The sequence below is a fragment of the Podarcis muralis genome, chromosome 15, assembly GCF_964188315.1.
Source record: "Podarcis muralis chromosome 15, rPodMur119.hap1.1, whole genome shotgun sequence".
NCBI classification, from domain to species: domain Eukaryota; kingdom Metazoa; phylum Chordata; class Lepidosauria; order Squamata; family Lacertidae; genus Podarcis; species Podarcis muralis.
The window spans coordinates 31933794-31957189 of record NC_135669.1 but is presented as its reverse complement, the minus strand read 5'-3'; the positions used below and the strand labels follow the sequence as shown (position 1 = coordinate 31957189).

General features: G+C 48.7%; 2 protein-coding genes across 3 annotated transcripts in view; one reads left to right on the top strand and one right to left on the bottom strand.

Annotated features, from left to right (window-relative positions):
* The first annotated feature begins 2043 nt into the window (after positions 1 to 2043).
* On the top strand, positions 2044 to 22041 carry TMEM120A (transmembrane protein 120A). Of its 2 annotated transcripts, XM_028708885.2 has the most exons (12): positions 2044 to 2201; positions 6797 to 6915; positions 8531 to 8659; positions 9695 to 9754; positions 11012 to 11107; positions 11701 to 11790; positions 12781 to 12846; positions 14739 to 14800; positions 15723 to 15815; positions 16053 to 16117; positions 17030 to 17098; positions 18231 to 22041. In XM_028708885.2, exons 1-12 carry the CDS (start codon positions 2127 to 2129, stop codon positions 18333 to 18335), a joined length of 1029 nt encoding a protein of 342 aa, XP_028564718.2. In that variant the 5' UTR covers positions 2044 to 2126; the 3' UTR covers positions 18336 to 22041. The 2 variants fall into 2 exon arrangements, with proteins under 2 accessions (XP_028564718.2, XP_028564719.2); XM_028708886.2 differs by lacking the exon at positions 9695 to 9754.
* The window catches only part of POR (cytochrome p450 oxidoreductase), a 49135-nt gene continuing 47091 nt past the window's right edge, over positions 21353 to 23396 (bottom strand). The window contains 1 exon segment of the mRNA XM_028708883.2: positions 21353 to 22907. Within this exon segment, the coding sequence (XP_028564716.2) occupies positions 22763 to 22907 (145 nt within the window). The 3' untranslated portion in view covers positions 21353 to 22762.

The window sequence follows — 23396 nt, the reverse complement described above, 5'->3', positions numbered from 1 at the left end:
TATCTGGAACTTGTCTATCAAGATCATCAAGAACTTGCACCGGGGAGCTTTCTGGCCTGTCTTTATTTGTTTATGAACTTGAACAATTTCTGTCCCGCATCTCAGCAAAAGCTTTTCAAAAGGCACCAAACAATAAAAGAGAAAAATGCAAGTATTGGCATGGAAAACAAGAATAATGGGATATTAAAAACTGCAGAACATTAAAAGGTCGTAAAAACACAGACAGGAATGATAAGAAATCACTGCCCTGTGGAAACCTGGGAAGAATTAGGCCAGCAGGCAAGTAAAGTAGACGATAGCAGAGTATCTCTACAGAGAGCATCCCACGGCCCGGATACTGCCACCATCACTGAAAATTTCCTGTCTCCAGCCATGGTTCAAAAGAAAGCACGACCCTATGCTTAATGGCAATATCACACCAAATAATCCAACACATTTGAGAAGGGCATTGGATGTCAGTCAGCCCACCTGAGAGGTGCCAGAACTGAATTCTGGCTGAAAGTCAGTTAAAACAATTTATATTCAGAAGAAAAGCTTGTATCCAGAGAGAGAGAGCTCAGTTGTCAAGGGCCAGGATAATAATTAGGTGTGTCAGCATATGATGGAAGTTATACAGTCGTGCCCTAGTTCCTGAACGCCTTGGTACTCCTATGTTTCGGCTCCAGATCGATCGAAACCCAGGAGTCAGTGTTCTGGTTTTTGAACATTTTTCGGAAGCTGAATGTCCATTGTGGCTTCCGCTATTGTTTCTGGCGCGCCTGCACCAATCGGAAGCCGTGCCTTGGTTTCCAAATGTTTTGGAAGTCGAACGGACTTCCAGAACGCATTCTGTTTGGGAACCAAGGTACCACTGTATACTCATGCTAGAGCAGGAATGGAGAGCCTATGTAACAAACCTTTTCCAACCTAGCGACTTCCAGATGTTTTGAGCTGAGACTCCCATCATCCTTCCCCAAGAATCCAAGTTGATGGCCTTCGCTGCCTCCTGCGGGAAGGAGTTCCACAATTTAACAATGCACCTGTGTTAAGAAGGACTTTCTTTCATCTCTCCCGAATCTCCCAATGCAATTCTGGGCCTCATCAATAGGAGTATAGCATCTAGATCAAGGGAAGTAATAGTGCCACTGTATTCTGCTCTGGTCAGACCTCACCTGGAGTACTGTGTCCAGTTCTGGGCACCACAGTTCAAGAAGGACACTGACAAACTGGAACGTGTCCAGAGGGCAACCAAAATGGTCAAAGGCCTGGAAACGATGCCTTATGAGGAACGGCTAAGGGAGCTGGGCATGTTTAGCCTGGAGAAGAGGAGGTTAAGGGGTGATATGATAGCCATGTTCAAATATATAAAAGGATGTCACATAGAGGAGGGAGAAAGGTTGTTTTCTGCTGCTCCAGAGAAGCGGACACGGAGCAATGGATCCAAACTACAAGAAAGAAGATTCCACCTAAACATTAGGAAGAACTTCCTGACAGTAAGAGCTGTTCGACAGTGGAATTTGCTGCCAAGGAGTGTGGTGGAGTCTCCTTCTTTGGAGGTCTTTAAGCAGAGGCTTGACAACCATATGTCAGGAGTGCTCTGATGGTGTTTCCTGCTTGGCAGGGGGTTGGACTCGATGGCCCTTGTGGTCTCTTCCAACTCTATGATTCTATAATTCTATGATTCTATGAATCTTCCAACAGAAGCCTGAAATGGCTATTCATGCTTGCATACACTTCCCAGGGGAAGGCTGTACACAACAATTTTATTTTCCTATAAATATGCATACATCTGCATCATGTATGCCTGAATTAATACAATATGATGCATGGCAAAGTCTCTCCTTGATCATGCTTCTAGGACAAAAGGAAGCGCCAGAATCCCATAAGCCCCGCCCACTCCCTCGCCCCGCCCACAGCCCCTCACCTCTCCGTGCCCTCGCGACGACGGTTGCCCATCGATACGTCCCGCCCCCTACTGCCTGGAGGCGACGTCCATTGGCTACGCCTACGCAGGGCGAGATGTGGGGCTCCGCCACGGATTGGCTGGAGCTGTTTTCCGGAAATGCCACTCTCTTCGGTCCCTTCTTATTCCTCGGCCCCCCCAGCGCCGCTGAGGGGCTTCATTCGCCGCTGTGCTCGTCGCCGCCATGAGCCGGCGGGCCTCGGTCAGCGACTGCCTGCGGGACTGGGAAGAGCTGCAGGACGGCTTCCAGCGCGTGCAGGTGCCGCCCCCCCCCACCTTCCAGGGGAGGGGAGGGCAGGATAGGGGTGGGGAGGTGGCGGGAAGTAACATAATGGGGAGGGGAGTGACGTTACCCGTGCTGCGGGTGAGGTGTCGGGACCTGACCCCCGGGGTGGGGGTGGGGTTGGGGGTTCTAGCTCGGTATAAAAAAGATAGAGGTATTCTGGGCATGTGCAGAGTGCCTTCCCCCTTTCTCTCTGTGTAGCAAGAGTGCCTCTGGGGATGTGCTGAGTGACTTTGTGTGTTGAGTGCCTCTGGGCATGTGCAGAATGCCTCCCGTGTTTTATGTATACAGTATCTGTGGGGCGAGAGCTCTTTGGGCGTATGCATAGTCACTGAGTTGACAGTGCCTCTGGGCATGTCCAGAATGCCTCCCCCTGTGTGTTTATAGCAAAATGTCTATGGGGGGTGCTGAGTGACTGTGTGTGATGAGTGCTTCTGGGCATGTACAGAGTGCCTGTCCGGCTTGTGTGAAGAGGAAAGCAGCTTTGAGCATATGTGGACTCCTTTGTCTCACTTGGGACTTTAGAAATAAGCAGAGGTTTGCATCCTGCTTTTCCTCCAATGTCTTTTGCCCACCCCAGTTTTATCTTCACATCTACCCTGAGGTAGAGTGTGCAGAAGAAATGTGCTTGATTGGTCCAGGGAGACCAAGTCAGCTTCATGGCCAAGCGGGTCTCCTGAGTCCTTGTCCGAACCTTCTTAACTACTACGTCCATGTGCACGTGAATGTGAAGAAAGTGCCCTTCCTTCTTTCTTTCCTCCTTCTGCTGTGTGTGAAAAGTAAGCAGCATTTATGAGCATGTGTGGAGCACTTTCCTATCCCATCCATAACTTTGAAGAGGAGTTACAGATAGGTCTGCCATAGTCAAAACAAAAAAATATTCCTTCCAGTAGCACCTTAAAGACCAACTAAGTTAGTTCTTGGTATGAGCTTTCGTGTGCATGCACACTTCTTCATGCACACGAAAGCTCATACCAAGAACTAACTTAGTTGGTCTTTAAGGTGCTACTGGAAGGAATATTTTTTTGTTTTGAAGAGGAGCACATCCTTGGGCATGTGCAGAGTGCTTTCTAATTCTGCTCCCTCTGTGGGATGGAGTGCTTCTGAGCATGTGCACAGTGCAGTCCCTGGCAACATGGTTGAAGCTACCAAGGAGCACATACAGAGTATCCTTCCCCAGTATTAAATAAAAACAGTTGAACAACAGGGCTTTTAATCAGTGGCTACTAGTCCTGATGTTTAAATCATATTTCTAGTATAAGAAGCAGCATGACTCTGAACACAAAATTGCTGGGGGGGGGGGGTCTTGTAAGCTTTTCAGAGGCCTAAGAAACTAAGAAGAGCCTGGCGGCTGGATCAGGCCAATGGCCCACCTAATCCAGCATCCTGGCCAAGCAGTTTTCCTACTGAGAAGCCTGCAAGCAGGAGCTGAGCACAACAGCCCTCTTCTCACTTGTGATTGCCAGCAACCAGCATTTAGAGGCAGGCTGCCTCAGATGGTGGAGGTAAACCATGGTTGTTGTTGTGGCTAGAAGCCTCAGATAGCCTTTTCCTTCATGAAAATAGAGAGCCACTGTCAAAAACAAGATGATGGTCTTAATAGGCAGACTGTGCTAGACATATTATCTTAATTAATTAGTTTTGTCCCTCTTGGGACCCTTGAAGAAGCCATGCCCTCTTGTAGCTCGGTTGTTTATAATCCGTGCACACAATCCTGCCTTACAGTGTCTGCTCAAATGTTTTATACAGCAAAAAAAAAAAAAACGCCCTGCAGCAAGAACTGGGACAGAATTTAAACAAAGAAAATTCCTTCCAGTAGCACCTTAAAGACCAACTAAGTTAGTTCTTGGTATGAGCTTTTGTGTGCATGCAGAAGTGTGCATGCACACGAAAGCTCATACCAAGAACTAACTTAGTTGGTCTTTAAGGTGCTACTGGAAGGAATTTTCTGTGTTTTGACTATGGCAGACCAACACGGGTACCTATCTGTAACTGGGACAGAATTTGTAAACGATGCTGTACTGTATTGCAACATGATAGCATCTTCTGTGGTTTTTTGGAGATGTACATAAGTTTGCGAAAGAGTGGATCATGCCATTTCTAAGATAGGGCTATCCACCAGCAACTCAGAACATAAGGGCATAATGGATCTTCTAGATTCCTTCTCTAGAAAGCCAGCAAGAAGGATGTGAGCACAACTGGCATTCAGATACATTACTGCCCCCAGCCATGGAGACAGAGCATAGCCATTGATAGCCTTCTCCAATAATTTGTCCTATCCTTTTTTAGAGCCATCTAAATTGGTGGCCATCCCTGCCTCCTGTGGGATTGAGTTCCATAGTTTAACCATGTGCTGAGTGAAGGAGGACTTTTTTTTTACCTGTCCTGAATCTTCCAACATTCAGCTTCATTGGATGTCCACGAGTTCTAGTATTATGACAGGGAGAACAACTTTCCTCTGTCCACTTGCTCCATGTAATGCATAATCATATAAACTTCATGTAGTGTTTAAAAAAACCCTCATTTTAAAACCCTTCAACTTAAAAAAAAACAAAACATTTTAGTTCATCCAGCTGGGGCTGATGGGAGTTGTAGTCGGGGTAATACTAGGTCAGGGGAGGCTGCTTTCACGGATCAAAATATTTCCAGATTGCTAACTGGTTGATCGGCTAAACTTCACAGCCATAATTGATGTTGTTTTGTTTGCATATGTTATCTCATGGCAGCACTGTCAGGTTATTTATACGCTGTGGACATCTGGCTAGTGGCCATCTTTGTGTGCCCTGTGAGTTAATGACTGAGGAGTGTGGCATTAAAGTCATTTTAGGTGCTCACCACAGAGATGCAAGTGATCTCTGGATCACCCTGGAATCTGGAATAATTAGGACACACCTTATTAATGATCACACTGAAACTTAAATAATGGCAGAGTTCATTGCTCTGCCTTTCTGATGTATATTTGCCTCAGATGAAAGTTTATTCTCCTCTCTTGCAAAATGCAACAGATTAAGCAATGCCCCCCCCCCCTTTTCCTCGAACCAAGAGGCTCAGTTGCGACAACTCCCTTTCCCCCTTCCTATGCATGCAGGAGGAGGCAATTAGAAACTTCCATTTTGTTCCAGTCTCAAGTAGAGGCTTTGTTGCCTTTGGGGACTTTCAGACAGAAAGGGTAGATAGAAAGAAACGTGTTACGTACAACCAACTTTGGATGGGAAAGCAGCAAGCCTGCGTATATAGATTATAAGTGGGTAATGCAAGCAAACACTACCAAAAATTTCCTGGGAGTAAGCCCATTGCAAATGAGCCCCCTTGTCCTTCTTTTTGGCTCTTTAAGGCAGCCTTTGCCAACCAGGCGCCCCCTTCCCCAACCTTTTGGATTCCAACTGTGCCGTTGTTGGGGTTGGGATCAGCGGTGCCCAAATCCCGACCTAGGATGTCAGCTTTCAAAGCTGGGCTTGGGGATGCCCTTTGAGGGAGGATGGAACTGGGACAAGAGCTTCAGCTGGAGGTGCTGCTAGGACAGGTGGCTGATCTCCAGGTATTTATACCAGGGCGACTCAGAAGCTTTGTGCTGCTTCCTGATCACAGGGGCCAACACTGTGCAGCCCCTGCTGTGTCCGAGACCCTCATATGGCCCCTCACTGTGCTCAATCCCACCATTGGGCTGAGACAGTCTCCAGTGTCAAAGTGTGTGTGCATGTGTTGGCCTGAGTGGTTAACTGGTAATAATAGTAATAATAATAATAATAATACCCTGCCCATCTGGGCTGCTCCCAACAGAACAGTAAAAACATGATAAAACATCAGACATTAAAAACTTCCCTAAACAGGTTGTCTCCTAAGTCCTGACTCATTCAAGAGAAGAGAGAGAGCCTGTGTGGTGTAGCGGTTAGAGTTTCGGCGCCAGGGTTCAAGTCCCCACTCAGCCACGAAGCTCAATGGGTGACCTTGGGAGGGTCAGTCTCTGCCACTCAGCCCTAACCGGCCTCACAGGATTGTTGTGGGGTTTAAGTGAGGAGCAGAGAACCATGAACACCACCTTGAGTGCCTTGGAGGAAAAAGTGGGATGTAAATGCGATAGGGACGCGGGTGGCGCTGTGGGTAAAAGCCTCAGCGCCTAGGGCTTGCCGATCGAAAGGTCGGCGGTTCGAATCCCTGCGGCGGGGGCGCTCCCATTTTTCGGTCCCAGCGCCTGCCAACCTAGCAGTTCGAAAGCACCCCCGGGTGCAAATAGATAAATAGGGACCGCTTACTAGCAGGAAGGTAAACGGTGTTTCTGTGTGCGGCTCTGGCTCACCAGAGCAGCGATGTCACGCTGGCCACGTGACCCGGAAGTGTCTCCGGACAGCGCTGGCCCTTGGCCTCTTAAGTGAGATGGGCGCACAACCCTAGAGTCTGTCAAGACTGGCCCGTACAGGCAGGGGTACCTTTACCTTTAAATACGATAAATGATAAAATACATTGGAATGAGGGTGATGTAATAATGAAACCTCCCTTCCCCTTAAAGAGGTTTTAGGCTGCAGCCTCAGTTGACACTCTTCCCCCCCCCCCTTTCTCTCCTTCTTGGCCAGGAGACTCACAGGCTGTACAAGCAGAAGCTGGAGGAGCTGACCAAACTCCAAGATGGGATTTCCAGCTCCATCAGCCGGCAGAAGAAGCAGCTGAAGGAGCTCTCTCTGGCCCTCAAAAAGTATGTTGAGGGCAACTGCGGCGGCAGCGCCTGCTTCCCTGGGGGAGGTTGCCGTGGGTCAATTTGTGGCTTGGCTACCGGAGCCACCAGGACCGCCTGCGCATTGCTGAGTCAAGTATCGCTTGAGCAATGTGGGTTTAGCAACCAGGTGGGCAGGGACTGTCATCTAGTCCTGCAGCTCGCAACCTTTTGGGTATGTCGACTCACAAGTCCAAATTTATTTGGTATGGTGACCCGTCAGTTGTTTATTGCCACGAGTGTCAACAAAGCAAGATTATAGGCCAACAAAACCAAAAGGTGTAGGAAGAGGTATTCATCATACCAGTTAAGGATTGCAAGCAACAATTATATTCTTTTTATAAATGACCATTGCTAACAACCCCACAGTGCAAAAGCAGGGTACAGTATTCTGTCACAGCATATACAAAGCAAGCAAACAATAATAAGAGGAAGAAGTGGCAACATACCAGCAAGAATCAAGGTATCCATTTTTCCTGAACTGGCACGGAGGGTGAATGTTGGGCATCTAAGCCTGAAGCGTAAGAAATAAATTCTCACATTCTGAGTCCTCCGTCCCTCTAGTGACATGCAATTTATGTGTTACGTCTTCCACAACAGCCATAAGTACTTACACTGCAAAGAAGTTTTTCAAGATTTTCCCTTTCTGGGCTACTGAAATTGTAGTTAACTGCCCTTCTAGCTCATAATGAGACGGACACAGGGACCTAAATCCATCACCATCATAGAAAATCTTAGCCATCTATAATCCAGTACTTAAGATTTCAACACCACAAGGTCTGGAAGCTTTCATTAACAGAAGAGCGACCAGCATGAGTTTGACCAAACTGCGGGAGGTAGTGGAGGACAGGAGTGCCTGGCGTGCTCTGGTCCATTGGGTCACAAAGAGTCGGACACGACTAAACGACTAAACAACAACAACAACAAAGCTGGGTGATTAAATCAAGAGCACCTTTCCAAGCAATTAGGCCATGTGTCATTTACAATATGTACAGTTTTAATGCAAGTACAAAAATCTGGAGATCTTAGGAGAGGCCTTCATCCCATGTGTGAGAGAAGGGAAAGTGCCTTTTAACAATGGTGATTGATGAGACACATGGAGAAATATCCCTTTTAAAAAGCACACGTTTTCAGAACTATTGTGTGTTTTTGTATGCAAAAATTTTCCAGGCTTCATGAACGTAGATTTGATGAAGTGAACATGCATGAGGGCCAAAGTTGTTGAGTGGGCCAGATTAGGCCCCTGAAATGGACTTCGGACATGCCTGACATAGGTGAATCTCTTTCTTGGTCAACAGCCAAATCCTAAATTAACTATTACAATAAACTATTGTATATTCTGACATTAGAGGGACTGGTAGATGGGGTATTTAATCTCCTGTTCCGCCTGACCCTCTTTAAGTAATAGGATAGCAGCTCCACTTGGCTTCCAGCTACACTGCAAGAGCCTTCAAGATGTGGCTGTCTGCTCTCCCCAGTGAGGTCTTTGGCACAAGGCGTTTGATGGATGATTATTTTGCTGTTTGTGGTGTGTTTCTGCTGCTGTTTCATTGGGCTTTGGATGGTTGCATGACTTCTCTTGTGCTGTTTTGCCCAGGTGCAAGTGCTCTCTTGCCGACAACAATGAGGAGGTACCGAAGGAGTCCTTCCAGGAGCTCCAGAGCATGATCAAAGAGCGGCAGGATGTCTTCTTTGAAATGGAGGCCTACTTGCCCAAGAAGAATGGGTAAGGGCCCACACCCTCTATTTATAAGAGCGTCAGAACTCTGCTGTTCAACCAGTGAATGCTTCCAGAGCGGTTGCATACAATCAAGCTGTAGCACACAAGGAAAACGGCACAGAGAGGGAAGAGGGGGAAGCAAAACTCAGCTGCTGGTTCTTTCCAAGTTAAATAGTACTTGTAATGAACGGAAGTTAGCTCTGGAAGTCCAGCAGCTGGGAGGTGAATGGGACTCTGTTGGCTCCCACCCAACACCCTTTTTCTCCAAAGTGGCCCACCAGATGTCTCTGAGGGAAGTCACTTGAAAGTAGCACCCCTCCCTGGTTGGTTGGCTGGTTCTGAATTTTTTATATTCTAAGGGAGACTTCCTTTAGAAAGAGAGGCTCCATTTTAGCCATTTGCAGCTGACTGCTGTCAAGAGAACAGGAAGATGTTCCTCCTAGTGTGGCCCTACATCAGGGGGCAGGGAACCCTCCAGGTGCTGTTGGACTACAGTTCCCATCAGCCTCGGTGAGTGGTTGGGGACAACGGGGGTCCCAAATCTGGAGGGCTCCCAAATCCCTCAGTCCTGTCCTAATTATCCAGTGTTTGTAATGAGCGCACACACCCCTTTACAATTCTGCATTTGACTGTTTTCATAGCTTAACATCTCATACCCTAAACGCAAGCAGGCCTGAGACTTCATGCAGGCTGTTAATGGCTCTGCTCTGCCTTCACAGTCAGAGGCGGTAATGCTTCTGAAGACCAGCTGCTGGAAACCACAGGAGGGAGGAGAGTTCTTTTGTGCTTGTATCCTGCTTGCGGGCTTCCTGCAGGCATTTGGTTGGCCACTGTGAGAACAAAATGCCGGGCTAGATGGACCACTGGCCTGATCCAGCGTTGCTCTTCTTAAGCCTTGCATTTTTCATGGCTCTTGTGCAACACAGCAGACTGCCCTGCAGTCTGAGATGTTGAGTGCACTTGGCGTGTGGGAGCAGTTTGGCTTGGGTGTGCGTGTTGCAGAGGTGTATTTAATTATCTCCTCTTTCTGTTGTGATCCAGGTTGTACCTGAGTCTCGTGCTGGGGAACGTGAATGTCACTCTGCTCAGCAAGCAGGCAAAGTAAATGCTGATCTCCTAACGCTTTGCTTCATTGCTTGCCTTGTGGTTTGCACTCATATGGACTATGAACTTGTTTTTGGGGCGGGTTTGTTTGTCTTGTTGAAGGCTGAGGTTCTTGGAATGCCTGGTGCCATGCTCATTACCCAGTGCTGCTGCCTTTCTTCCACCTGACAGTTGGATGGAATTGCAGAATGCTTGCAGTCGGGGCTACAGGAAATGTTTGTAGCTGAAGGAGAATTTGGAGACTGGAGTGGGTGGGGGCAGAGAGATGGGACGGCAAGCTAGAATTCTGCACCAGCAGAAGCTGAATTCTGTGGTCTGCATTAATTATGCAAATAAGCAAATGCTTACATGATTTCTCATTTTGCATGCTTCTGTCATATGTTACTATTTTGCATAACTTCTGGTTTTGCTACTTATAAGAGGGGCACACACGTTGAAACCCACCATCACTGAAAATCTTAGCCATCCATTATTCAAGATTTAAGATTTCAACAGGCCTTGCTCACCTGCGTTCCAGTGTGTTTTGCCACCATGAGGACTAAAAGCTTCATTAATATAATAGCTACAATGCTTAGCTGATTAATCAATCAGCATAACTGGGTGATTAAATCAAGAGCACCTTTCCTCAGAGTTAGAGAAGGGAAAGTGAGATGGTGATTGATGAGACACATGGGGAAATGTCCTTTTGAAAAAGCACATGTTTTCAGAACTATTGTGTATTGAGAACTTTTCCAGGCTTCAGGAACATAGATGAATCTCATTATTTGTCCACAGCCAAGTCCGGAATTCAGTTGCTTGCAAAGTCCTGCAACTGATAGAGTTCACTGAGTTCTGAAGTCTGGCAGTTATCCAGCTTCTTCTTCAGATTATCTCTTTCATTCGAATCTGCAGTGGCAACAGATAGCCTTCAACAATTATCGCAATTCCTGAAATCTCCTACCACAACCCAGACAGTTTGCTGTAACCTGAGCCCTTTTATACACATATTTATTTGCCAGATCTACCCAGTAACACAGATAGGTCACAGGATGCCTGCAGGTGCATTGTGGGGACTGAAGCATCTCTACTGACTCATGGAGAATTAAACCAGTAACTGCATTCTTCAGCGTACCTGGAGAAAGGCATCTTCCATGATCTTAATGCCTAGGCAGGTTTGTTTGGGGGTTGGCCAAAGCCACAAAGAAAAGCTTAGGCTGAGCCCTGGAAGCTGGGTGCTGGGCAAAGTACATTCACTGCTCTGCCTCCCTGTTCTAGGTTCAGGTACAAGGATGAGTATGAGAAGTTCAAGCTGTACCTCACTATCATCCTGCTCATAATCTCCTTCACCTGCCGGTTCCTGCTTAACTCCAGGTGAGTGTGGCAGCCTTGGATTGGGACCGCAGTGCTAAAAGTGAGCCATCGTTCCTATCCCTGCTCGCTTGAATGACATCCCTCTGAAGCAGTGGTTTTTCTTTCTTCCTTAGAGCATTTGCACCTTGCTCTTTGGCCCAAAAGGCTTCCAGAGAACCTTATGTACAATCAGTTATAAACAGGGAAGTCCCTGCTTGCAGGCTTAGTCTAGAAATGCCACCACCACACAAAGATAAACAAGGACGGAGAGAAGGAGGGGGGCAGAAATCAAGCTGAGGAACCCATTCTTAGAGAGTTGTTCTCATAAAGACCAGCCAGCGTCGTTCAGGATTGGGAAGTTCCTGGTAGAGCTGGTCTTTCGGCAAAGCTGATGGAGCGAATCCTGCTACTTACTGCCCATTTTTCCCACTGACACAGCCTGATGGGCTGGCTGCCCCAGGCACCAGTTGAGGGGGGAAGAGGCCTGATAGGGCCAGCCTATCTCTCCAACCCGAGGTTGTTAAAGGTTGCAGGGTGCCTTGCAGGCAAAAGAAGAAACCCCTTCTCTTCCACCATGCACAATAACCCTTTCCCTCTCTCACCACTTACCACAGGGTGACAGATGCAGTCTTCAATTTCCTCCTGGTCTGGTACTACTGCACCCTCACCATCCGCGAGAGTATCCTGATCAACAATGGGTCCAAGTAAGTTGTCCAGAACCACCGAAAGCTCTGGAGGCAGAGCTGATAAGATCATGAGCCAGGGCTGTGTCCTCTGACCGGCTGAGCTTTCCAAGACTTTCTCCAAGTCTTGCTTCTTGAGATCAACCTAAACTGACAGTGCCGGGAGCGGAAATAAGGACTCTTGTGCTTACAGAGACGGTGGTAGGATAAGAAGCTGCCAGTGGTCCATCTGGCGCAGCTGTGCCTGCTGTGATTGGCAGCAGAAGCCATTCCTAGACCTTCCGTCTGACTCCTAACTAGAAGGGCTGCAAGATGGAGCCTGGGATCTTTTCCATGGCCTCTGCTTGTACAGCTGTATATTTTGGATAGTTGCTTCTTCGCTATGCATTTGGGCGCCTCTTAAGAGATGCCCATTCATCACGATAGTTCCTGAGATCAATGAGAAGATCTCCTTCCATGACTGGATGACACTTTGAATCAAGATAGCAGACTGAAGCTTTTAAAACTGCACCGAGGTTAACCACTGGTTTCAAAACGGCACTGGTTTTTTATTTTTTGGTCACTTGGCATGCACAAACAATGCCAGGCCGTTAGCATTAATATAAATGTTAACAGCCTGATTGTTTGCCTGTCTCCTCTAGGACCCTTTGTGACTCACACTGATAGGCATGTTTGGGCAGGCTGACATTTCAAAGACAGCACCTGCACGTTTTGCCGCTTAACTTTTCCTACAAGGCCTGGAGATTTCCTTTTTTAAGAAAAAAGAAAGAAAATGAAAGCTGAGAGTCTGGGGCACGGGCACCTGCTTGGTCACCTCTGAGCCAAGGTGTTGCAGGTTGCCACTGGCTCTTGCATCTGGCAGCTTGATATCCCTCCTTGGAGCCACGTTGCAGCTGCCTGTTGATGTTCCCTTGTCATCTTGAGGAGGAACTCCCAAGCAAGTGTGCTGAGCTGCAGGGCTTAAAGTTAACACTCTCTAACAAAAGTCCCCCCCCCCTTGTGTTTCCCCAGAATTAAAGGCTGGTGGGTTTTCCATCACTACATCTCTACCTTCCTCTCCGGCGTCATGCTGACTTGGTGAGTCCTCAGCTCAGCATCCTCTCTGCTGCCATTATATGATGTCCTGGTGGCCATCAGTGGTCCCCTGTGGCTCAGAGGCCCAGCTCACATTCACCTGGATTTCTGCGTTCAGTATTGGGGGCCTAACTCTGCAGAGCTCCCTCTTGGCTGAGATCAAGCTGGCTGGCCCCCTTCATTTTATTTGTTGCACTAATATCCCACCTGTTCCTCCAAAGAGCTCAGGGTGGCGTGCATCTTTCGCCCCTACTCAGTTAATCCTCACAATGAGGTGGGTTAGGCTGAGAGGTGGTGACTGGCCCAAGGTCACAACTAGTGAGCTTTGCAGCTAAGCAGGGATTTGAACCCTGGTCCAACACTCTAACCACCACATCACACAGGTTCTCGAGGTGGTTTTTTTTTTCAGTAGTCATTTTAAATAAACATTTTCTGATTTTTGTAGTTAACTGACTTCATCTTCTGCAAGGTTTCCTGTAACCTCGTGGGATGCTGCTTAGAAACCATGGCATTAAGTAGAGTATAAATTGTCCCAATAAATAAGTAATAGCCTAGGAAGCCGACTTTTGCAGAGTCGGACCCTTGGAGATTTCAGTGATTGAACCTGGGACCTTTTTTTATGCAAAGCAAAGATCTATGGCTCAGCTACAAACTTTCCCCTGTGCCGAGAAAATGTAGGTTTGTGCTGTATATTTCAAGACTGTGTGTCTCTGTGAATGTATGGTTACACTGTACAGCTCAGTGCGCTCCCCTAGTTAAAGTCATCACTGGTGGTGGAAATGATTTTCCTTGGTTAAACATATGTATGTAGGAAGTTTGCCTAGCCCAGCACTGTTGGAGGAAGCTCTCTTGAACCTTCTTTGAAGCTTTCATCTGCTGTGCCTGTTCTTCATTTTCCTGTTAACTTGTTTTGCTGCAAGCATTGCCATTAAATGGCGTCAGGGAGCAATTTTGGCCCAGCAGGCCAGAACTTTATCTGAATCACACCACACCAGCCAATTTTTACAAGTGGGTAGGACCGCCCCATCTGCCAATTGTCTGATGTTAGGACATCAGATGATTGACAGATGTGTGGTGCCGCCTACCTGTCAAAGTTGCCTGCGGACAGGTGGGGAGATAGCAACCAGGTAGGTTTGAACTCTCCATGTATCGGCTCCTGCACTTTGGAACTTCCTGCCTGTTGACACCAGTCAGGCACCTTCCCTGTGCTCTTTTCGGCTCCTGCTAAAAACATTTATGTTCAGGCAAGCCTGTCCAGATATGTAGAATCTTTACATGTGTTTTAATCTGGGGTTTTTTTAGCTCATCACTGATTTTAATTCTTATCTGAATGTTTTGCATAGCTGTTTTTTTACTGATTGTTTTTATTCCTTTTTTTGAAAATCACTCTGTGGTTTTCTTTAACAATCATAGACTCGGAGAACTGTAGAGTTGGAAGCAACGCACAGGGTAATCTCGTCCAACCCCCTTCAATGGAGTTGAAGCCTTAGATGGCATTTTCTACCCACTTTGGGCTGCATTCCCAAGTAACCCAACTCCAAGAAGACCTGGTCTCGGCACACTGGGGAGCTCTACCGGCCTCGCAGCGTTCCTTCCAAGCGTACAGTTCTATGAGTCTACGATTGTTAGCGAAAACCACAAAGTGATTTTCAAAAAAGGATACAAACAAAAACCCTCAAAGTGTTATATAAATTGTATGAAATGAATACCTGCTCCATAACTGGAGCAGGTTGTCACAATTTGGGGGCCCAATTTGGCCCATAGGATGGAGGGTCCCCACCCTGTCTGTGCTAGGAGAACGGGTTATACATTTCTAAATGAGCATACTTTTCCTTTTCTCATTTTCTCTCTTCCCCCCCCCCCCACCTGATCCCACTTTCCCGGTGTCCTTGCAGGCCAGACGGTCTCATGTATCAGAAGTTCAGAAATCAGTTTCTCACCTTCTCCATGTATCAAAGTAAGTGAAGCTGCCCACAAGGAAGCAGGAGGGTCAGCTGAGCACCCTTGAGCCTCAGAACCATGTGGGTGGGGCAATGTGCTCCATTAGCCAAGCATGTTTTCAGAAGTAGGCTACGTGAACTAATTTCAGTAGTGCTAATTTCAGTAGTTCCATTCTTGAGTAGGATACAGGCCTCCAGTTCCACAACATGAGCTTGCAAGCAGAATTGTCCGGGTGAGACTAGCAAAACTTCCAGATTTCCTTGTTGAGAAAGAAAGGGGTTTGTTGGGTGGAATGGGAAGGCAGGTGTGAGGAAGCCTTTTATAGCCCTGCTGGGCCAAACTCCATTCTAGGTAGTCTTCTGAGCATAGCTGTCAACGTTTCCCTTTTTAAAAGGGGAATTCCCTTATTCTGAATAGGATTCCTCACAAGAAAAGGGAAAAGTTGACAGCTATGCTTCTGAGGGCCACCTGACAGCCGTGGGCAGGGTCAGAGGCAATTGAGCGGAGCAGATGATGTAAATTTTACCTTCCTACATTTGACAGGTTTCTACACACACCTCTCTACCTGTAAGAAAGGTTAGGCTGAGAGGCTGAGACCAGCCCAAGGTCTCACCCAGTGAGCTTCACAGCTGAGTGGGGATTTGAACCCTGGTCTTTCCTAGGCCCTAGTTCAACACTAACCACTACACCACGCTGCCTCTTTACGATTCAAACTTTTGTCCCATTTCTTAGCAAGCAAAAAAGTCTGTTTAAAAAAACAAAGCTCAAATTCCCAGGACCCTCTTGAAAAATAGGGAGTTGGAAGGGACCCAACAGATTATGATTTTTTTAACCTCTGATGCTCTGAAAGCCTTTGCAACGTCTGAGAAGCCAGGTTTTGGAATTGGCCTTCCAAGCCGCCCCCGACAGTGACCTTTCTCACCACCTCCTTCCGACAGGCTTTGTCCAGTTCCTCCAGTATTATTACCAGAGCGGTTGCCTGTACCGGCTGAGAGCCCTGGGTGAGCGGCACACCATGGACCTCACAGTGGGTAAGTGGCGTCTCTTGCTTTGGCCTCCTCTCCTCTTGCTGAGGAGGCAAGCCTCTCCAGGCCTAGGAGAAGCCCAAGCTTAGGAGAGGCAAGCTTGTCACCCTTCAAGCTGTTGGACTCTGCATTCCCCATCACCACTGCTTAAGACTCCTGCCACAAGGTGTAGTGCAAGAGATGCAGCTAGTTTCACTTCTCTGACACATTATCTTCTTCTTTTTTTTCTCCTGCCACCCACAGAGGGCTTCCAGTCCTGGATGTGGAGAGGCCTCACCTTCCTGCTCCCATTCCTTTTCTTTGGCCAGGTAAGTGTGCCATGGCATCTTGGGGGAGGGCATCTAGGAATGGTGGGATGTCAGGGACTGGACTGAGGGAGATGAGACTGAGGAGGAATGGTGGAGAAGCGCCCCCCTCCTCCTGAACTTCCCAGAGAAGAGGAAGGCAGTACAGTGGTACCTCGGAAGTTGAACGGAATCCTGTTCTGGAAGTCTGTTTGACTTCCAAAACATTCGGAAACCAAAGTGCAGCTTCTGATTGGCTGCAAGAAGTTTGGCTTTGTTCTTATTTATTAAATTTATATGCCATCCTTCGTCAGAAGCCCACAGGGTGTTTTTACAGCATATGCCACAAATAACATAATGTCATATCAATGCAACAACAACAACAAAAAAGTTATTATAAGGAGTGCATAGTACGATGCAGATTCTCCTAACAGCATAAAAAGGAGAGAAAATCAGCAACATGGTATCTCAACTGCAAAGGCAGCACACAAATACAGAAGCTTCTCTCAAAGAAAGCGACCCATATCTCCCCTTTTCCTTTCCCCGTCTCTCACCCTGGGAGATCTTCAATCTCCTGCCTCTCACTCGGGGTCCTTCCACCAACCACCTGTCACTTTCATGTGGCATGGAAACTGTGGCGTATTATGTATTTATTTGCTATGTTTACACCCCTTCCCCCCCCCCAAGGAGCTTAAGGTGGTTGTGCATGTGGGTCTCCTCCATTTCATCCTCACAACAACCCTGTGAGGTAGGTTAGGCTGAGAGAGGCAGCGACTGGCCCAAAGCCACCCAGTGAGCTTCGTGGCCGAGTTGGGATTTGAACCCTGGTCTCCCCATCCCTAAAGTCCAGCACTCTAACCACTGGTCCACACTGGCTTGTGTAACACGTTGCAAATAAAATGTCTGTGCTCCCTTCTCTTTCCCTGACTCCTCTAGTTCTGGCAGCTTTACAATGCCCTCACCCTCTTCCAACTGGCCAGGCACCCAGAATGCAAAGAGTGGCAGGTAAGAGCTCCTTGGGGCAGAGAGCTACTTTTCCCTCTTTTGTTTTAACCCTGTAAAACCCTCAGAGGAAGCTTCCATATATGCAGCATCAGGCTATTGGCCCAGCGAGGCTAGGATTGTCAACACTGACCCTCCTGAGGACAGAAAGCCCTTCTCTTTTCTATCTCAAGGCCTGGTCCCCATTTTGAAGGCTGCTTCGGGGGGAAGGGCTGGGGAACCTCTGGGTGGAGCCGTCATTTCCAACACCAGCCTCCCATAACTCCTTTCCCCCTTCCGTGCGAGGGGCAGGGTGTGTGATTTTGGTTGCCGCTGTGTGAACCAACCGTGGGCTTCTCTGCAGGCCAGGTGCAACTTATAGATCCTATTCAAAAAGAAAACTAGCAAATTGGAAGTGGGAGCTTTCTTACTCCAACAGACTTTTGGGAACTGATTGCTTTTTATGAAAGGGCTGGTGCTGTGCTGTTTTTATTGTAATTATGTGTATGGTTTTTAATAGATCTTAAACTTTTGAATTCTATTAGTGGTTTTTTTAAAAAACTATTTTTAAAAACGTCTTTAGCTGTACTTATTTTATTTGTAAGCTGCTTTGCATCCCTGTCAAGGAAAAAGGCAGGATATAAATAAATTTATGATGGGATAGATGGTAATGCAGTTTGGCTAAATTAAACTTTAGCTGTGATTCCTGCATTGCAGAGGGTTGAACTAGATGACCGCTGCTGTCCCTTCCAACTCTACAGTTCTATGATTCTATAAATGTCCTGCTTTCACTGGTGGGGGGGGGACAGACCTTGAGCCAAAAGGCAAGTAAGATGGGGGGGGGGGGGATACACAACTTGCTGGAGCTCTGGAAGCGGCATGTAAAATGAGAGGGGAAATAGAGGTTCTTTTGAACAGCTCTTGGAACAAGTTCAAAGAAATGAGATTCATTGTGCCACACTCTGGTCCTTGACCGCAATAAATCGATTCATTCATCGTGTTGGGTCTGTGACAGCTTCTTTCTTTGGATGGGGACAGGATGTCCACTCATCTCCAAGAACTACCATCTGGGAGAACTGCTGGGGTGACCCCCCTGCCATCTCCCCCACCCTCCTGGCAGGGCAAAGTCTCACCAAGTCTTAAATTCCTCTGGCAGGTGCTGATGTGCGGCCTCCCCTTCTTTGTCCTCTTCACCGGCAACTTCTTCACCACCCTGCGTGTTGTTCACCAGAAATTCCAGGACAAGACCAAGGTGGAGTAAAGGGGGTGGGGCTTGCGGGGCCTGTCCCACCCCACTCTCCTTGTCCTCTCCCCCCACCTTCACCCCCGCCAACAAAACTGTATTGCCATCTGGTGTTCTGCCGTTTTTTCACCTGGCTGGAGGCAGCGCTGGTCCTGCTCCAGCTGGTCTGGAACGGACAATCCGCTCAGCGCTGGGCGCAACTTTCCCAGAGTCCACCGACTTTGAACCAGTGCTTCAAACAAAGTGGCGTGTGATTGGGCAAACTCCTGTGCCCTTTTCCGCCGAGGACAGGACCTCGTCCTCAACGGTGGGAGGAGATTCTCCAGGATCATAGCAGCGTGCTGGAGGCCTAGAGCGACCCACTTGGACATGACTCTCTATGGTACCCTTGGGCCCAACCCTCCTACTAGAGCAGGCGACGGATTGCCAACAGCCGCCATGCTCTTTTCTAGCAGACTTTTAACAAGGAAGCAGGTTCAACTGAGGCCACGGTATGTATAAGTAGTGAGGATGTTGTGCAGGACCTCCCCTGCCCCATTTTGAACCGCCTTGCAAGAGAAAGAAGTCTTTGTCTTTGCCATACAAAGCATCACTTCCTGCCTCGGAGTGCTGCTCTGCTCCTCAGAAGGGACCCTCGTCCTGCACCCTTGTCTGCTTTCTTACATCCTGAGGCCAGGGTGCATGGGTGGCAGAAGGGAGGCTTGCCCCAGCCTTGCACGCAAGCAACCTTCTCCCTCCTGTGACCCAGAAATGGTTCTTGGCGGTTGGCCGGCAGTGAGAAGTGGATGGCATGCCGGTACGGCGTTGCCATTGTTCAGAAGCCTCCAAAGGCTTTCAGGAAAGTGGGGATTAGGAAACAGCATGGTCTGAATTTGCTACGTGATGGTGTAGTAGGGGGACAGTGTCTTGTTCAAGCTTTGTGGTGTCTTTTGTGTGTTTGTGTGCATATCGATGTCTTCAGGAAGCTGGGAGGAGCTGGTCTGCGTCACAATCGTCTTAAAGAATGTACGCATGTCGTAGTAAAAAAAGGAAAAAAACTATTGGAATAAAAGAAAAAAAGGGAAATGCTTTTGGTGCCTCTCCTGCCTTTCAACCAACAAGGGAGGGGAGGGATGGGTCGGGGTTTTGCACAATCTCCATTGCAATGGCCAGCACCGTTGACTATTAATGGGTCCAGCTGAACAGGAAGGCAATTTTGGGCCATTGCATAGTGACGAGAGGAGAGAGATGGGACATCGGGTGGCTTTTTTGGGTATCTGGGCAGCAAGAGAAAAGGATAGCTTCCTTTGCGTGCCTTTGCATTTGGAAGGAACTCTTTCCTCTCTCCCCCTGCCTTCCCGTGATGGGAATGTGTCCTTGAAGTGTGATAATGCCTCTTGCTTGCGTAAGCATTTTTTTTAAAAAACACCCTGATTTTGAGGGAGGGCAGCACTGTCTACTAGTCTGTTCTGCTCGTACCCACTCTAAAAGGTTGCCCGAAGCAAATGCAGTCCTCAGGCTGAAAGCGATTCCTGTATTAACGAGGAGTCTTGTGCAAGTGCCAAGGCACCTCTGAGCAGGAGCTTCTAGGAGAGCATCAAACATCTGCGGGAAGTGTGGAGTTCAGCTTCCATTCATTCTTTTGAAGTAACGCCTCCATTTCGCAGGATAGCAGGCATTGCCCATCTGCTGCAGTCCTAAAGCAGCCAGCGAGGTGGCTGTGTTGAATTTTTGCTTTATCCTTGCTCCTCCCATGAAAGCAGCATATGTGAAATAGTGAAAGGAAAGCGAAAATGCAAGTGTTGTTCAGGTTGTGCGATTTTTGCATGGGATGCAGTGTTTTGTACAGGACACACACACAGAGGCGTTAGGTGTGCTTTGCCTGGAAAAGGGAAGACTAAGAGGGTGACCTTATAGTCCTCTTCAACTATCTAAAGGGCTGTCCCATGGAAGGTGGAGCAAGCTGGTTTTCTGCTCCTCCCACAGGCAGGACCTGGGCCAATAGATTCAAATGACAAGGAGATTCTTCCTTGCAGGTTTTTCAGCAGAGCTTAGAGTGGCTGTCTGTCATTGACTATTGAGTTGCGTTTACTGCATTGCAGGGGGTTGACACCCCCTCCCCAAGGAGGGGATCTCTCCCAAGCCTACAGTTCTGATCCCATGAGCTCTTCACTTACGGGCTTTGTTAAACTGTAAGCCTTTTAATGAAGTAATGATGGCCACCAGTGTGAATGGCTTTAAAACGTTATCGGCAAATGCATGGAGGATGAGGGCAAGCAATGGCTGTGAAGCATCTCCACTATTGGAGGAAGCAGGTTTCTGATGGCCTGATCCAGCAGGCTCTTATGTGGATGGCAAAAGATGCTTGGTTGGCCCCTATGAGCTTAGGGGGCTTTGAAAAGAAGAAGCAGACCACCACCCCCTCTTCCCCTCACCAAGACAGGAACAGTGGTTCCCAACTTCACACACACACACCCCGACCACTTGAAAGTTGAAGATCCTTGCAGACCTGTTCAGGATTTCCCCCCTCTGTCTGCTGTAGCCGTTGTAATGCACCGTGCCAGATGCCGTCTGGCTTTGTGGCTTGCTAAACACACGATAGCTGAGCTGGTTAGAGCATGGTGTCAAGGTTGCAAGTTCGAGCCCCCATGGGACAGCTGCATATTTCTGCATTGCAGAGGGTTGGACTAGAATGGTCCTCAGGGTCCCTTCCAACTCTGTGATTCCTTCCTTCCTTACATTTCATACAATTCAAATGGTAACGCAGCATAAGAAATAGTGCATTGGCTGCGCTGCCTCCCATCTCCAACCCCAAATCCACAGACCACATTGTGGACTCCAAGTGGACCTCAGCTTGGGAAACCCTGTAGTAAAAGCTCTCTCCAAATAGCGGTCTGTAAAGATTAGCAGCATTGGCGAGTGGGTTGCTGCCCACTACACGTGCCTTGATAATGGTTTGGTGCATCCGTGGAAGGTAAGGTTGGGAGCATCACTCCAGTTCCAGCTTCAGCTCCACAAGCCCCCACCCCACACAAGGCCTAAGAAGGAGGCAGAGCAAAAGAATCAGGCCATATTTTATTCCAAGAGCAAAGTCTCCTTACAGTTATGTACATTCAGTGGACAAGCTGCTCACCCCAGCACTCAATCCAAACGTACATCCTTGGGCACACACTGGCAGCTTCAACACGAACCGTTAAGTTGCATGGCTGGGGAGGCAAGCCACACCGGGGCTGAAAAGCGCCATGGCTGGGCTCGGCCATGGCACACACATTTCTCATGCCAGGGGCAGCACCCCATCGGTCTCAGCAAGGGGGAAATGACAGGCGGGCCTAGGAACTGGCCGGAGGGGGCCGCCATGTCCGGAATGGGCTTCCCCACTGTTGGGGGGGGGGAGGGAGGGAAATTAAGTGCCAACGAAAGAGGACTGGACAGCCAGGTACTGTCCTCCAGCCCAGACTGAACTGTGTCACCCTGGTCCACTGCCACCCTCCATGGCTGTCTGCTGGTACAGCAGAGAGGGCGAGAGTTTCATCCAATGAGGCTGTAACAGGAGGGGACGCAGGCAAGAGGCAGGACTGCCATCCCCAGACAGGTGAGCCTGAGACATGCCAGCATGCAGCACCAGGTATCAGATCAGGACAGCCGCCAACCCAAATGCACACCTCCCATGTTTGATCCAATTTCACACAGATGGTATAAGGTCTCCAAGCTTGTTCTAGGCACAGTAAGAAGTGAAGGGGGTGGGGAGAAGAGAGCCCCCCTACGCTCACACTGCTGGCTTCTTAAATACGTCGTTTTGCTCTCCACTTGACCCCCACCCTGTTATCCTACTGGGGACCCCCCAACAGCACAGGTCACTGGTCACTAAAACCCAAAGCAATGCCATCTCTGGCTGCGGCAGGAGCACCCTTCACAGCAGCTTGGGAAAGGGTGGGGGGGCGGGTCTGGGGGGCCTGATCGTTTCCTGCAGGCTAACTGAAAGCTACGCATCTTCCGAGGAGTTAAGAGGAAGGGGTCAGCACCCGAGCCCCGCTTTTGCAGCTTCTCCTGATGCAGAGATGCCCGCCAGATGGGACTGGAGCGAAGTTCCGTTTCCCAAAAAAATGAAAGCAAGTTTTGACATGTAGAGAAGGGAGGATGAAAAACGCTGCACACCCAGAAGTCCTCTGAGGAGGAGCAGCAGCAATTGCCGAGAGAGAGAGAGTGAGAGAGAGAGAGCGCGCAACTGGTGATTCTGGCCTGAGGTGGCCTAACCCGCCCCCTGGAAAACCATCCAAGTCGCCCTGCGGCACACTCTTAACATGGAATGAATGGGAGGGAGCGAGGAGGGAGCCAGGTGTGCACACCTGCGCACAGTCCCACAGGGGGGCAGGATGCGCAGCCAAGTGAGAGAGTCCCTTCCCTGCCCCTCCTGCAGCCCCCCACTGAGAACCGCCCCCCCCTCTACCCAGCAAGCACCGCCCACCCTAACTCCAGACATCCAGGGAGTAGCGCCCCTTGGTCATCAGCTTCTTGACGTAATCCACAGCCTGCTGCTGGTTCATCTTCCCATATTCAGCCACGATCTCGTAGAAGGCGTTTTGCACGTCGCGGGCCATGTTCCGGGCATCGCTGCAAAGAGGAAGACCCCCGCAGAGAGGGGGAGGTCCCGTTAGGTCAAGTGCAGCCCTTATTTATTGCATTCATACCCAACCGGGTCTCTCACTAGTTTGACAATCGAACCACATGGAAGTCTCTTCAGATTTGACTCAAGGTCAGGTTTTAGGATGCAGGTGGGCAGGGTAGAGAAACACACAGAGGGGTGAAATTTCAGTGGGCAGTTTCAGGTTAAAAAGGTAAAGGTAAAGGGACCCCTGACCATCAGGTCCAGTCGTGGCCGACTCTGGGGTTGCGGCGCTCATCTCGCTTTATTGGAAGAGGGAGCTGACGTACAGCTTCTGGGTCATGTGGCCAGCATGACTAAGCCGCTTCTGGTGAACCAGAGCAGCGCACAGAAACGCCGTTTACCTTCCCGCCAGAGCGGTACCTATTTACAGTGGTACCTCGGATTACATATGCTTCAGGTTACATACGCTTCAGGTTACACACTCCGCTAACCTA